At 33.2% G+C, this 15,010-nt stretch overlaps 1 protein-coding gene across 1 annotated transcript; it reads left to right on the top strand.

Moving 5' to 3' along the window:
* The first annotated feature begins 2,338 nt into the window (after positions 1-2,338).
* On the top strand, positions 2,339-6,756 carry LOC114419083 (beta-glucosidase 11-like). The gene is made up of 13 exons (XM_028384684.1): positions 2,339-2,581; positions 2,755-2,824; positions 2,947-3,002; positions 3,139-3,214; positions 3,397-3,468; positions 3,578-3,665; positions 3,801-4,056; positions 4,234-4,349; positions 4,745-4,965; positions 5,624-5,655; positions 5,752-5,839; positions 5,964-6,054; positions 6,208-6,756. The coding sequence occupies exons 1-13, from the start codon at positions 2,450-2,452 to the stop codon at positions 6,461-6,463; spliced, it is 1,554 nt and encodes a 517-aa protein (XP_028240485.1). The 5' UTR covers positions 2,339-2,449; the 3' UTR covers positions 6,464-6,756.
* The last annotated feature ends 8,254 nt before the right edge of the window (positions 6,757-15,010 follow it).

Raw genomic sequence — 15,010 nt, 5'->3', positions numbered from 1 at the left:
AAAATTATCTTCTGCACACTTACAGATCAACTTGATCCGCAAGTGTGCTAGAAACCATGGGCATTTTATGGGAATGCTGGGTGCACCAACAATACTATTGGGTGCACCTAGCAATACCCTTTAAAATATTTAGTTAATTCCACATTTTTATTCATTTTATTATTATTATATGTGTGTGGGATAGAGAATGTCATGTTAAGATAACATCCATAACAATGTTCATAGGACACAAGATACATATATGCATATACACATATATAACTATCAAACCATAATGTTTCCAATTTCATGACAATAAGCATTTTCAAAATTATGCTATAAAAACCCCATGATATCCTAAATATCAATTTATAATATAAATAATACATATTATATATATATATATATATATATATATATATATATATATATATATATATATATATATATATAGCTAATGCATAGTAGACTAACTTTGTAGCATTCTTGGACTTAATTTAATAATATTGTAACATTCATGAACCCGTAAACATAGAATAGCTAATGCATTCAAGTGGAATTCGTACACATGAAAATAACTTAACGCAATGTGTAATTTCAGTTGCAAACTCATTTTTGTCTAGACTTAAAACAATTACTTCCACAACCTATATACTTGATTTCTATATTGTATCACACCACTGAATCAGACTTTCGAATCACCTAATTTTTCAAATGTGCTTGTATAAAGAAAATTACAAAGAATAATCGTTATATAACGATTATCACTAGGTACAAATTATATATAATTAGAATAAGTCACCCTTTAAGAATTATTTAGAGGCAATGATTAAATATAATCCATCACAATTCCTAATTGGCAAAAAAATAGGAAGTATCATGAAAACAAACTCAAATACCACAACATATCATGTCACAACAATTTTACATCGAAAAATCAATTGGTCCATCAATATAGTCAATTTGCGAATAAAAACATAAGAACCAAATTGAATTAAAAATTAGCCCAAAATAACCCAAAATTGATCGTCTAGGGATTCTTACACATGTTCATTCTAATATCAAGTGTGAGTAATCTATGTCTTACCTAACTGTAGCTCAAGTGTTTTCCGTTAACAATAATGGTGGTGTTTCTGATGCTCTCTAGAGTTTCTCCTCCGATTACTCTGTTAGGATTTTTGAGCATTGTGAAAAAAGGAACATAAAAAGTAAAAAATGTTTTGTAAAACTGCTCTTGGTTAAAAGTTATATAATGAGAAATATGATGACTTAATTCTTATTCCTATTTTTCTAATTTATTTTATTAATTATAAAAAATACTATTTTCTCTCTATTAAATAAATAAAAATACATAAATAAACCTCTCTCTTATTTTCTAAGATTTTCTTTTTATTTTCTAAAACTTGTATTTATTATTTGTTCCAAACCTCTATTTTAATTCAAATAAAAACACATTTATTTTAATTAAAAACCCTTTTAATTAATTTTTAATTTTTTTAACAAAGAAAATGGGGTGTTATAGATATACTCACGAATAACCTATAACACCATTTTTTTATGTTTTTAATTTATTGATATATTTTTAAATAAACATATATTAACTTAGAAATGTAAGTAATCCTTGATTTTTTATCTCCCTTTTCAGATTTTTATGTAGAAATAAAGAAAAACAATAAATTTTTTAATCCTAATAAAATAATTAAGAGATTTTCTATTTTATTATTTTTCATTTCTACTTTACAATAAATACACGTGTATTAATTAATTGAAGATTAAATAGAAAAATAAGCATACAAAAACAATTAATAAATTCTTCCTCCATATTTATATATAAGACTCTATTATATAATTCATTATGATTAAGAAAAGTTATTAATTTAGTTGACAATAATAAATTTATCTTTAATTTATAATTTTTTTCAAAATTATAATTATCATTAATAATTTTCTCTTTTATTGTTTGTCAATACATTTGTTTTTCTTTGAGAGATATTTCGATTCTAAAATTAATTAATGCAAGATTAAATCTTATAAAAACAATAATATATATATATATATATATAGTACAAACATTTCCACGGAGAGGAAACAAAATGTGTCTAGGAATTTACAAATAACACCATTAGTATTATTAGCAGGATGACTTCACAGTTATATATAGACACATTTGATTTGATTAACTAATTAATTACACTTTTTATCACCTTTCAACCCACACAAGGCAGCACCATGTATACTTGTCAAATATGTCATGCTTGATACGTTTGGTAAGTTCCGAAAGTGCTATAATGTTGACATCTATGTCTTTCTCCACAGTAAAAACAAACAAAGTAGCATATATACCATTCCTGCATTCCACAAAAATCAAAAGCATAAACGTTGAATTCTAGGAAAACAGTAACATTAACATGTGTGTTTGACTGGCCGAAATTAAAACACAAGACTGCAGAAACAAAGAAAAGCATAGAGTATGTGTTCAATGTTGAAGGTTTTCGCAGTCATAGAATTAGTATTGCTGATAGTGTACCCTGGTGCTCATGGTTTGAGCAGAGATGATTTTCCTCCTGGTTTTGTGTTTGGTGCATCAACTTCAGCTTACCAGGTTCATTTCTCTCTTTCTCAATTTCTCAATGTCTACTATTATATATGTTCTTGTAATTTCTTCCTTTTCACTAGTATAATCCTGTTCAATGTCCTAGTCTTTTGATTCTGTTGCTGAATATGTATTGAACTGAACCTATGTTTTATAAATTTGTAATTGGGGTGATGTGAAAGGTTGAAGGTGCAGCAAATGAAGATGGAAGGAAGCCAAGCATATGGGACACCTTCTCCCAAGCTGGAAATGGTTGTACCCTCTACTCAGTACTCATATATAATATGCTTCGTTTCTTCACTTCAATTCTTTTTTTTAAAGGTTTAATGTTACTATTTTGTCCAAAGAAATTGAATGCCAAAATCTGTTTTCAGGGAATATGTATGCTGGTAATGGAGATGTTGCTTGTGATCAATATCACAAATATAAGGTCAGTGACCCTATAGAGAACCAAAAGAAATTGTGGTATAGATACATGCATGCACACAAGATGCATCTTACATATACACCACTGGCTTTAAATTCATGTTTATTCCGAGCAAATATCAGACCTTGGTTTCCTGCAGGAAGATGTCCAGCTCATGGCTGACATGGGCTTAGAGGCCTATAGATTTTCCATATCATGGTCAAGGGTTATTCCAGGTGAGATCATCAAACTGCTGTCATGGAGATTCTTAAATTAATGTCAAAAGTAACTTGTATTGGACACACACACTTGGTTTGATTTATTCGCAATGAATCTTGGACTCCAACTGAATATAGTTGCCTATATCAAGCTGTTATTTTCATACTGTTCTGACCATCTTGTTATCATGTATTACCAGATGGAAGAGGGCAAGTGAATCCCAAGGGGCTTCAGTATTACAACAACCTTATTAATGAACTGATAAGCCATGGTTCTTATGAAGACTAGATTTTTCTTTAAAAGTTTGATTAACCCTAAGAGAGGTTCTTCCAAGTTATCTGATGTATACATATTTTTGTTGATGATTCCACATCTTGTAGGGATTGAAGCACATGTTACATTACACCATTGGGACCTACCACAAACACTTGAGGATGAATATGGAGGATGGGTTAGTCCAAGAATTGTGTATGTTCCCAAGCTTCTAGTCTTTAATTCTGTTGACATCTTGTCCTAGATAGGAGATGATCAGAAATGTACCCTGCACAAAATTGTGAAAAGATTTTATTGCGGTTAACATATTTTATCATGAATGCTTTATAGGAAAGACTTCACAACATATGCGGATGTGTGTTTTAGAGAATTTGGTGACAGAGTTAGGTATTGGACTACGGTGAATGAGGCCAATGTTTACGCAGTTTTTGGCTATGATGTTGGAATGTTACCACCTCAGCGGTGTTCTCCTTCCCCTATATTTAACTGCTCGAGAGGAAATTCCACAACTGAGCCATATTTGGTAGCCCATCATATGTTGTTAGCACATGCTTCAGCTGTTAGGTTGTATAGGAAGAAATATCAGGTATAAATTATCTAACAAATGCACCACTCTATTATGTCATTCATTAGGCCTGATTTTCGCATTTTGAACCATAGTAAGGAAGGATGACATTGATGGTGATCACCAAGATGATGTCATTCTGAAATGGTGATAATCATCATTGAATTTGTTCAGAAAACAATCTCTTTTTGGATGCAGGTCATGCAACATGGCTTAATTGGGTTTAATCTCCTTCCTTTTGGTGTTCTTCCTCGAACAAATTCTATTGAAGATGTAAGGGCTACTCAAAGGGTCCAAGACTTCTTTATCGGGTGGTAAGTAACAATCTAGGCATGGTGTCTCTTTCTAATGCCTGTTGACAGTAACAAATTTGCATCTTGGGATCGCAAAGGACCAAATCTTCAATAAATAAATAAACTGTCAAGTGATGAAACAAGATTTTTATATCTCTGACATGTCCCTCCATATTAGAGTCCTTTAAGATTAAAGCATGACAATCTACACACCACTTTACCTTGCAATTAAGTTAAATTATAAAGAATGTGTTTACAATGATTAAATTCTAGGACTTCTTCATGTTTTTATACCATTTATGAATACCCTGAATGATTTTATATCTGAATGTTTTGGTAATGTATTTTCGTATAGCTATCAAGTTTCAATTATACATTAGTTTCTACACTAGCTAGGCTATGATTTGTTAGTGCAGGTTTATGAATCCCTTCACATTTGGAGATTACCCTGATATAATGAAAAAGAATGCTGGCTCAAGGCTTCCTTCTTTTACTCAAAAGGAATCAAATCTGGTCAGGGGCTCAATCGACTTCATTGGAATAAACTTTTACTACTCATTTTATGTTAAAAACAGTCCTGGCAGCCTGCAGAAGGAGGATAGAGATTACATTGCAGATCTATCGGTGGAAATTGAAAGTATGTCATAAGTTGTTTCCCTGGCTTATTCATATTGCATAACCAATGCCAATTCTATATCAGGGCTCAACAAGTTACTTATTTATAAATGTTTCTTTATTGTGTGAGGTCTTATCCTTAGCTTCATGAATCAAGATACTTCTTCTTTGGCATGGAATTGGAACTATTTACATATTATTTTATTTTTGCAACAACTATGCCATTAAAGGGATCGTGTTTCAATATTTCTGATTTTGTTTCCCATTGATCGTAGAATATATGGGTATTTTTGTTAAATTCTCTAATTCTTTGGGACAGCAAATCTAATTCTAAGTCAATGTCTCTTGCCCGTGCAAACGTTGATACTCCCTGATGGAATTTCTTCTGTATGCAATCTTGTATCTCAGAAACATAAATATCACTAATATATAAATCTGAGTGACAAATTCATTTTCTTTTCTTACCCTATCAGTTCAAGTTTTCCTCTAAAGTACCATAATCCATGTCATCAAACTTTAACAAATTCTATATAATATTTAATATTTGGTCCTTTCATTGCTTAAGACTTATTTAGTTAGTAAACTCCAGTAGGTAAAATCAGTCTGTGCCTGTGGTGTCATCCACGTTTCTCTAATTTTGTGGAACTGAAACAGCTAATTAATGTTCTTTCTGGCTGTAGGATTTGTTCCAAATGATACTTCTACATATGAGGTAAAATAGCAGGAACATGGTGCTATTCCTCTCTATGTATTTCTTTATTTAAGGATGGATCTTCAATACTTTCCACTAACCAGCTCGTTGGTTTAGGTTCCAATTACTACCAAGATTTTCCTTGGGCTGTTAGAGTCACTAAAGAACACTTATGGCAATATTCCAATTTACATACACGAAAATGGTATGGCGATTTTCCTATTCATGACATGATTGAAATCATCATTCAAAAGTTCCATTTTCCTCTCTTTAAACATACTCAGCTGTCCTTTTATCTAGTTGTATGATAACTCTTTGATGCTTTGCAGGCCAACAAACACCTCATAATTCATCATTAGATGACTGGCCGAGGGTGAATTACTTGCATGAATACATAGGAAGTTTGGTTGATGCACTTAGGTAATTCTACTTTGATTTTCATTTTCAAGTGGGAAAGTTAAAAGGGTGTACAATGTCAACATAGCACCTCCACTTTATTTAAAATAATTGTCAATTGTTTCATGAAAGCTGGTTTTTGTTTACTCTTTTCCTTTATTTTTGACACATTGACAGGAGTGGATTAAATGTAAAAGGGTACTTTGTATGGTCCTTCTTGGATGCATTTGAGTTACTGCTTGGATATGAATCAAGTTATGGCTTATATTACGTAGATATGAATGATCCAAGCTTAAGGAGGATACCTAAGCTCTCTGCTGAATGGTACTCAAATTTTCTGAAAAGGAAGCCTATGGACCCAAAGATCACCAAGGAAATTGAGAAGAATGCAACTTTGCTTTCACACAATCTCTCACTGCACAATGCCACATAAAGTAATCAGGACAAGTTAAAAATTCAGGACTAGGATAAGGGGACCAATAATTTGCAACTTTGTGCTACCACGCGAATGAATAAAAGGACATTGGTTCATGATGTCGAATCATATGAAACATTTAGATTTTGATCAATGTAACTTCCTGTCCTACTATAGAAAACATTCTTGTCGAGTATTTCATGATTGAAAATCAGACATCATGGCACTTGAACTCAAGGGTCTCATACTTTTTTCTTTTTTATTTAATCAGCAAAAAAATATATCTATTACTATAGCAAAAGGTACAAGTAGTACCATCAGTCCCATACAGATGATGATAATAAAGAACACCATCTTTGTATTCTTATTTAACATATTTGCTACCAATTTAAGATGGAAAAAATAATCTATAATCACCAAATTATTTTTATTATCATTGAATGATTGGTGATAATTGCTTGATCATTCTTAAATTAAATTAAAATATTAATTAGGGTGCGTTTGTTTACTGTTTTAAAAATAGTTTTCAGCTTTACTTTTAGTAAATGCGTTTTTATTTTTAAAATTATATTTAAAAATAAAAATTACGCAACCTTCTCGATATTTTTCTGAATGATAAAAGAAAAACAACCCTACAAAACAAGCAGGCACTGGTTTTTTTTCATATCTATATGATATTTTCCTAAAATACACAACCTTTTCAAAAAAATTTCAAACTGCACCACTTTAATGCAAATCTAAGGATGCAAATCTAAGGAAGTCAGGGTTGGCCACCCCGACTTCCATACATTGATTTTTATTTTTTAATTTAAATTATTAAAATAATATAAATATTATATTATATAAATATATTTTTAATTGGTTTTAAAAATACTTTTTTATTAAAATATTTTTTTAATAAGAAAATGATATTATTAAATATAATTATTTTTCTTATATTATTTAATTTATATAAGACATTTTTTAGGTGAACATTTTTTTTTTAAAATTTGAATTTTGTCTAATTATATATTTGCTTTAGTAAAAAAAAATTAAAACTCTTAATATTATTATTTTGCTAAATATAATTTGCTTGTTTATGTCATTAGATTTTTTTTAAATGATAATACTTTTTGTTTAACAATGTATTTATAGAAGAACATTATACTACATTATCAATAAAATACTTAAATAATCATATTTGGTTAAGGAAAAACTTGAGATGAAGACATGTTGAAATAATTATTTCTGTTATGACCATGTTGTCAGCAAATTTCGCATTTTTTTCTATTCATTTTCGTTTCGTCCATCTCAGTAAGAATACGAGTTGAAATCGGACGACCTTTTACGATCATCTTTCTCCTTGGATCAGGACCCACTAATCTCCTTCATATTCTTATCACATTCATTCGTGTGACAGTAAATCAAAGTAGTTGTCAAAGACGTGTAAATATGTTGTAAAGTGAATAACAACAACACATAGTTCATGGGATCAATATTGACAAATTTACAGTCAATCAGACGTGAGAACACGATAATTGTTTAGCCTGATATTCACCACAATCATACTTTTGGGATTGTAACATTACTCTAAACTTTCCAGGTGGTCTGGTGTTTGAAGTGGGGATTGAGTCTTTGTTACAATAAATGTGTGGTTGTGTTTGTCGAATTCATTTACAATGCGTGTATTTGATTCATGTTGACAATTATTTATTGCCTCAGAGACGACTTCAGAATATTGTGAACCGGAGTTGATCATCGCCTGAGTTTGTCGGCCTCTAATAGCAAAGAGTTATGCGGTCTTGAAGCACGTCTCCTCAACCAACGATGACTCCGGCAAATGTCTTGTGTTTTTGAACATGTAATTAACAGACTCATACAAATTTGTAGTCATATGTCCCCAACGTTGCCCCTCATCGAAGCATTGTAACCAATTTTGTTTGGGTAATTGATCAAGTCATTCAGCTGCACTTGGCTTATTCGCACAGATATCCCCAAGATGTCGCCAGTGCATCTTCTTCTCCGTGTATGCGTAACCTGTAAATATTCAATCAATCTATTATGTTATGAAATTTGATTGAAAGTAAAGTTTAACGAAGAAATAAAATAGATTCTCACCCGCCAGCATGAGTGGTTTCTTTAAATGTTTGAAGTTTGAGTTATCGCAAAGAAAATTTTGTGTAATGTGGCGCAGGCAGAAGAAATGGGATATGTCCTAAACTCATAAGTTACTCGGGTTGTTGTAGGCAATTGAGGGGTGTCTATCTGAAATGAGAGGAGAAATGTTAATTTGCAGAGCAACATGTCTTCTCAAATTCTTTAGAAAAAAATCCCAAGCTGAAGTTGTCTCCCCTTCTACAATGGCATGCAATCGGGAAGATATGATTAGCTTCATCTTATGTTGTAGCTGTCAATAGTGTGTCATTATACTTCCCGTAAAGCCATGTATCATCTACTTGTATTATGGGTTTGCACATTGCAAACCCCTTAATGCATGGGCCAAATGACCAAGAGACATGTTTAAGTATTATTTTGCCCGGTACGATTTCTCCTCCCTTAAACACGGATTCTGTTTGAGCAGCGACTCCCAGGAACACAAGATTGCAAAGCTCCCAAAAGTTTTGGCAGCTTGGCATATGATTCTTCCCAACAGTTTCCATTTCCTAGTTTCCATGAATCATCTCCAACGCTCTTTGCTTTGCTAATCATGTCTTTTTGTAGGATGGGGTATAATTCATGAACATTTTGATATCTGCAATCAATGTCTTGATGGAGACAGTTGAATTTGTTTGACAATTGGTTGGATGATCTGTGCTATGATGTGTTTGTCGAGTTGCCGATGATCTTTTCTGAGCATTGGCGCGAGACAAGTGTGATGTGTGACGCCCTCTACCCCTCGCATATATGTGGACATGACGATTGTGGAGACGATGGCTGTGGTTAAGGAATAAGGTAAGTAAAAACATAGAATTTGGCAGAATTCAATTATGGATTCTGGAGAATTGTTTCCATCGCACCTTTGAGATCGTCATTGTCGAGTAGTTGTGTTGAAATCTAACGTGGATTGTTGAGAATCACGCTAATGGGTTAAACGTACGCATGTGAGTGAACAGTGTGCAACACTACACATTAATGGGGTTGTCGGTGCATGTGAGGGTTAGGTACGACATTGCTCCACAACTCTAAAATCATGCATGTGTAGGCTATTATTACTGAAGTACATTGAAAATAAAAACTTCAAAGCATGCAACAACTACAACTACATAATAAAGACTGAGAAAAACTTAAACGCAATACAACAACAAAATATGTTAAATTATTCATTCTAATTTCAGGGAATTGTCCAACTTCTGCTCCATGTCGGCCCAACTTAGGTCATTAACTTGAGTAGGTGATAATGAATTATGAACATCAACTTTAAGTTCCATACATATTACACTTTCCATATTCGTAAATGTATGAAACATGCACAAAACACCTTTTTCATCAATAATTTGAATTGTCCTATATTGAACTTGACCATTGAATTCATATATATAACAACGATACCAAAGTGCAGTAATTATAGGTGTAACATCATTATCTGTAATTGATGACTGTATTGCGATGATTATGTTTGACAACATCATTGTTGGATTCAAGAGTAACGATTTTGTCTTGTCACCTCTGAAAACTGCATTTGCACTTGAACTTTGAATGATTTCACCATTGATATAAACGTACGCACAAATTGACTCTGACCTCATTTTGCTTGGTCTCTCTGTTTGCTCTCACAATTTAATTTGACGCAAATATGCAAAGTCTTTGGTGATATGGTGCATTTATATGTACAATCAATGAGGGGTCCATGATTCACATGAATTAGAATCTCGATGCGTGACACTAGCATATTTTAGTTAACGTGCTTTCGAATCTTGAGGGATTAGAATGAGTCAAATTAAAAATGTGCTTTGGAATCTTAACACCTTACAATGAGATAAAATGTAATGTCGAGCCCATGCAAATTGTTGAGAACCACGTTAATGTGGTAAGCGTATGCATGTGAGTGAACAATGTGCAACACCACACATTAATGGGGTTCTCGGTGCATGTCAGGGTTAGGTACAACACTGTTCTGCATCTCTGAAATCATGCATGCGTAGGCTATCATTATAGAAGTAAATTGAAAAAAAAACAATTTCAAAGCACGAAACAACTACAAATACATAGTAAAGACTGAGAAAAATGTAAACGTAATACAACAACAAAATATGTTAAATTATTCATTCTAATTTCAGGGAATTGTTCAACTTCTGCTCCATTGATTCAACAGTAACGATTTTGTCTTGTCACCATTGATATAAACATACGCACAAATTGGCTCTGACCTCATTGCTTGCTCTCTCTGTTTACTGTCACAATTTGATTTGATGCAGCTGTGCAAAATCTTTGGTGATATGGTACATTTATATATACAATCAATCACGGGTCCATGGTTCACGTGAATTACAATCTCGATGTGTGACACTAGCACAATCGTGTTAACGTGCTTTCGAATATCGAGGCCTTACAATTAGACAAATTATAAATGTGCTTTGAAATCTCAAGGCCTTATGTTCGCGCTTGCCGCGATGCTAATCGGCAAGTGCACTGAGTCGTACAAGTAATATAAAACGGTAAGAACCGAGTATCGTATCTACAGGGAACTTGTTTCACTCAGAAAACGTATGTTCAGTGAGCACACATTTGTACACCATCAAAAGCAAAGTAAATATCAAGTTGGAATTTTTGTATGAAAATCTAGTTAACTATAAACTAAGTATCTACGATTTAAGAAGTAAAAACAGTCAAGAGAGAAAGCGTTGGGTTGTTCTACTGAATCTACCTTGATGTGGTTAAAGATTTTTCTCTATTTAATGTTATCCTAGTGTTCTTATGTTGAGAAATTATCCAAACCAAGATCCCTCGAGTGAATGGGCCTAACTCTCTTTAAACCTCGTCCTTGATCCCTCAACAAACTTAACCTAAAAGAGTTGCATTAAGTTTACAACATAATATGGACTAGATCGCTGCACTCCATTCCTAGACATACAGTTTTCTAGCTTGCTCTATCAAGTTCTAAGGCTTTAAAGCACTTCCCAGTACTAAAAATCCTAACTATACATGCAAATGGGTGATCAAGCCACAAGCATGCAAAAATAATCATAGATAGAAGCAATGAACACATAAAAACAACATTAAATAGATAGTTAGAGAATTTTACATCAAAGGTTCAGCAGAACTCCTCAACCAAGAGGTTTAGCCTTCTATTACAAGTAATGAACTTTCAATACAAGGATATATTTTGAGGAAAGAAAATGGCTAAGGATGGTTGAGGATGTCTCTTTCAACCTCTAAAACCCTAATCTCACTCCTCTAACCTAGACTTTCTTGGTGGCTTTGTTTCTGTTGCTCTAGCTTCTCCCTTGGCTCTGTTTTTCAACTCCTCTCTTAGTTTCCGCCAACTTCAGTGTTTTAAAGGTTCCTTGACATTTCAGATTCTGAAGGCTCGCTTAGCGAGATTGGCTCGCTAAGCTAGAGTAAGTGAATTTTGGCTTAGTGAGTTGGGCGCGCTGAGCGCGAGAAGAGGCAAACGACTTACTGGGCGAGCACATCTCTGACTGATCCTCTTCTAGGGTTTCCTAACACGCTAAGCAAGTTGCATGTCTTGCTCAACGGATGTCACTTGTTAAGCACATATGCCTCGCTTAGTGAGACATCAGCTACTTGAACCTTATCTTCTTTTAGCCTGAAACTGAAGTGATTTCAACATTAATTCACAAAATGGGAGTATCTACTATATAAAATCAAACTAAACATGAAAATATGTACAATTCTTAAGAAAAGAACCATAAATTGGAGGAAAGAGGCTAATTTCATGTAACTATTCAATACAAAAGTTAGTCGTTAATAACGACTAACACCTTACAATGAGATAAAGTGCATTTGTGCTTTGGAATCTCAACGCAGTTTATATGATAAATAGATAGGAGGTGCATGTCAATACCATATTTGCATCATCCATCTTCAAATTTTATATCATTTGTACTCGGTTTACCATTTGACATCGTTGTTATGGCTCATAAACCTCTATTGCATCATCAATACGTTCACTGTTCACGTACTACGATTAACGACTTAATCACTTCCTATTAGCAGACAATACCTGAACCAGAACAAAAAATTATACCATTATTATCGTCTACCGGGTTCCAACATATTGCCCTAATCAAATAGTATAGAATTGATCCTGCATTAATCATTACATTGGTTGAACGATGGAGGCCTGAAACACACATCTTTCACCTACCATAGGGTGAGTGCACCATCACACTCGAAGATGATGCACTGCATCTCAACATTAGAGTCAATGGTCGTGTTGTGGTTAGACCTAGCTTCTTACATTGAGATGAATTATGCGATGAGTTACCAGGGGAAGTCCTTCCCGAAATTGCACATAAAGGAGTTGCACTAAAGTTGACATGGTTGCTAAGCATTTTGTGCGCACCATTGCCTGAAGAACCAACAATACACCAACTACAATGCAGGTGTAGAGCTTACATAATGTACATGATTGGCGGTGTTTTAATTCCTAATAAATCTGGAAATATAGTTTATCTAATTTATTTGAACCTATTACGTGATTTAAACAACATAAAAAATTATAGTTGGGGTTCGGCTTGTTTAGCAAACCTATCTAGAGAACTATGTCGAGCATCATCGGAGGTTGGTAAAGCTATGGGTGGTTAAGCCATACTATTGCAGTCATGGGCTTGGTACCGCATGTTTTTTATTGCACCAAGAGTCCCACGACCCGAAACAACTTACCCACTGACTAATGTTGGACAAGTGGCCTCAATAACTTAAGAGTAGGGGTGAATTAAGTTTCAAAATTTTCCCACTAACAAATTTTAACCCCCTTTTAAATGATATATGATAGGCTCATAATGTAGAAGAAGAAACAATCAATTTAATAATGTTCTTTTAACTGCGCAAGACAAAGTAAATTGCAATAAGATAACTGAGATAAGGAAAAAGAGAATTGCAAACTCGTTTTATCCTGATTCGACCACTTCTCGTGTCTATGTCCTGTCCTCAAGCAACCCACTTGAGATTTTCCACTATCTTTGTAAACTCTTTGCAACTTCTGAACACACCTTGAGATTCCTCTCCCTTGTGTTCAGGATTCTCACAAGTCAAGAGATAAACAATCTCTTGATCACAACAAAGTTTTTAGAATGTACAGAAGAATTTCTCTCTTTTAGAGATGATAATACAAATTGAAGATCTTAGAAGAATACTCAATTGATTTGAAAGTGTTTGACCAATAGTTTTTTAGAGAGCATTTGACAATTAAGTTCTCTTTTGAAATCTCTCTGTTGCTTTTTGAAGTCAGCAAACATATATATAGGCCCATTGTGTCTTTTCAAAATAGTTTAAAGATATGTGTCTTTTCAAAAAGCTTTTCTGAAATTTTCTCACTGGTAATCGATTACAAGATTCTAGTAATCGATTATACAGTTATATTTCTGAAGAGTCATGACTTTTCAAAGGTTTTGTTTTTAAATCTCTTCACTAATAATCGATTACATGATTCTGGTAGTCGATTACACAGATCAAAATTCAAACAGTTTTGTTTCGTTAGTCAAAAATATCTTCACAAACTCTTTGGTAATCAATTACACAGTCTGGTAATCAATTACCAGTTCAAAAATATCTTTTTGAACTGATTTAGCCTTTGATAAAATGGTGTTTGATACTAAAGGTGTTGAGGAAAAACTAAAGCAATCAAATTGAGATTCTTTAAATTTACTTGATCTTTTTCTTTTGACTTGATTCAATCCATGCTCATCAAGTAACCTTTTTGGCATTATCAAAACCTGCATGATATTCATTCACATTCTCCTCCTTTTTATGATGACAATCATCTTTAAGTAATACTTTGGCATCATCAAAACCTGCATGATATACATTCACAGCTAAAAGATTATTTACATATAGCGAAATCTAAATTTTTAATTTCAATGACACATAGTATAACATTACAATGAATACTGGTTTTGTATTTTTACATTTTAGATGGAGTGGTGGTAGATTAGAATATAGGGCCACACCTCATGGTGACTTGGTCGGATATAGATCTCGTATAGATCATATAGAGATCCATGAGGTATAATACTATCATGAATTGCGCCATCAATATGTACATATTAACATTTACTAATGTTGCATTGTTAGCATATATTTCAGTTTTCTTGGGACCCATATAGAGGATTTGAAGAACACCTACCGAGACATGCATATAGAGACATGGAGATTTGGCCTACATGTACTACAATTATTTGTTTTCCGATTGTGGAATGACATCAAGCAAACTGGGTCAAGCTACAATTTGGACTACAACAAGATATCCCTGTTGATCCCATGAATCTTGATCGACTTCACCAAATTGACATGTGAGACAATCATTACATTGACTGGATGGAATATCATGCGGAGTGAATTAACATCTAAAAAACAAACACAATGATGTTTTAATTGGGCAATGGGTTGAAGGAATAGTGACAC

Source organism: Glycine soja, chromosome 7 (assembly GCF_004193775.1).
Source record: "Glycine soja cultivar W05 chromosome 7, ASM419377v2, whole genome shotgun sequence".
Lineage (NCBI taxonomy): Eukaryota > Viridiplantae > Streptophyta > Magnoliopsida > Fabales > Fabaceae > Glycine > Glycine soja.
The sequence above is the reverse complement of the archived record's forward strand: the minus strand, read 5'-3'. Positions and strand labels throughout refer to the sequence as shown.

Bases quoted from the DNA above. Each gene is read 5' to 3' on its own strand.
- LOC114419083 (XM_028384684.1), top strand. From the start codon at position 2,450: ATGTGTTCAATGTTGAAGGTTTTCGCAGTCATAGAATTAGTATTGCTG. The intron at 3,469-3,577 runs GTTCTTATGAAG...CACATCTTGTAG, and splicing joins TAATGAACTGATAAGCCATG to GGATTGAAGCACATGTTACA. The intron at 4,057-4,233 runs GTATAAATTATC...TTTTGGATGCAG, and splicing joins TGTATAGGAAGAAATATCAG to GTCATGCAACATGGCTTAAT.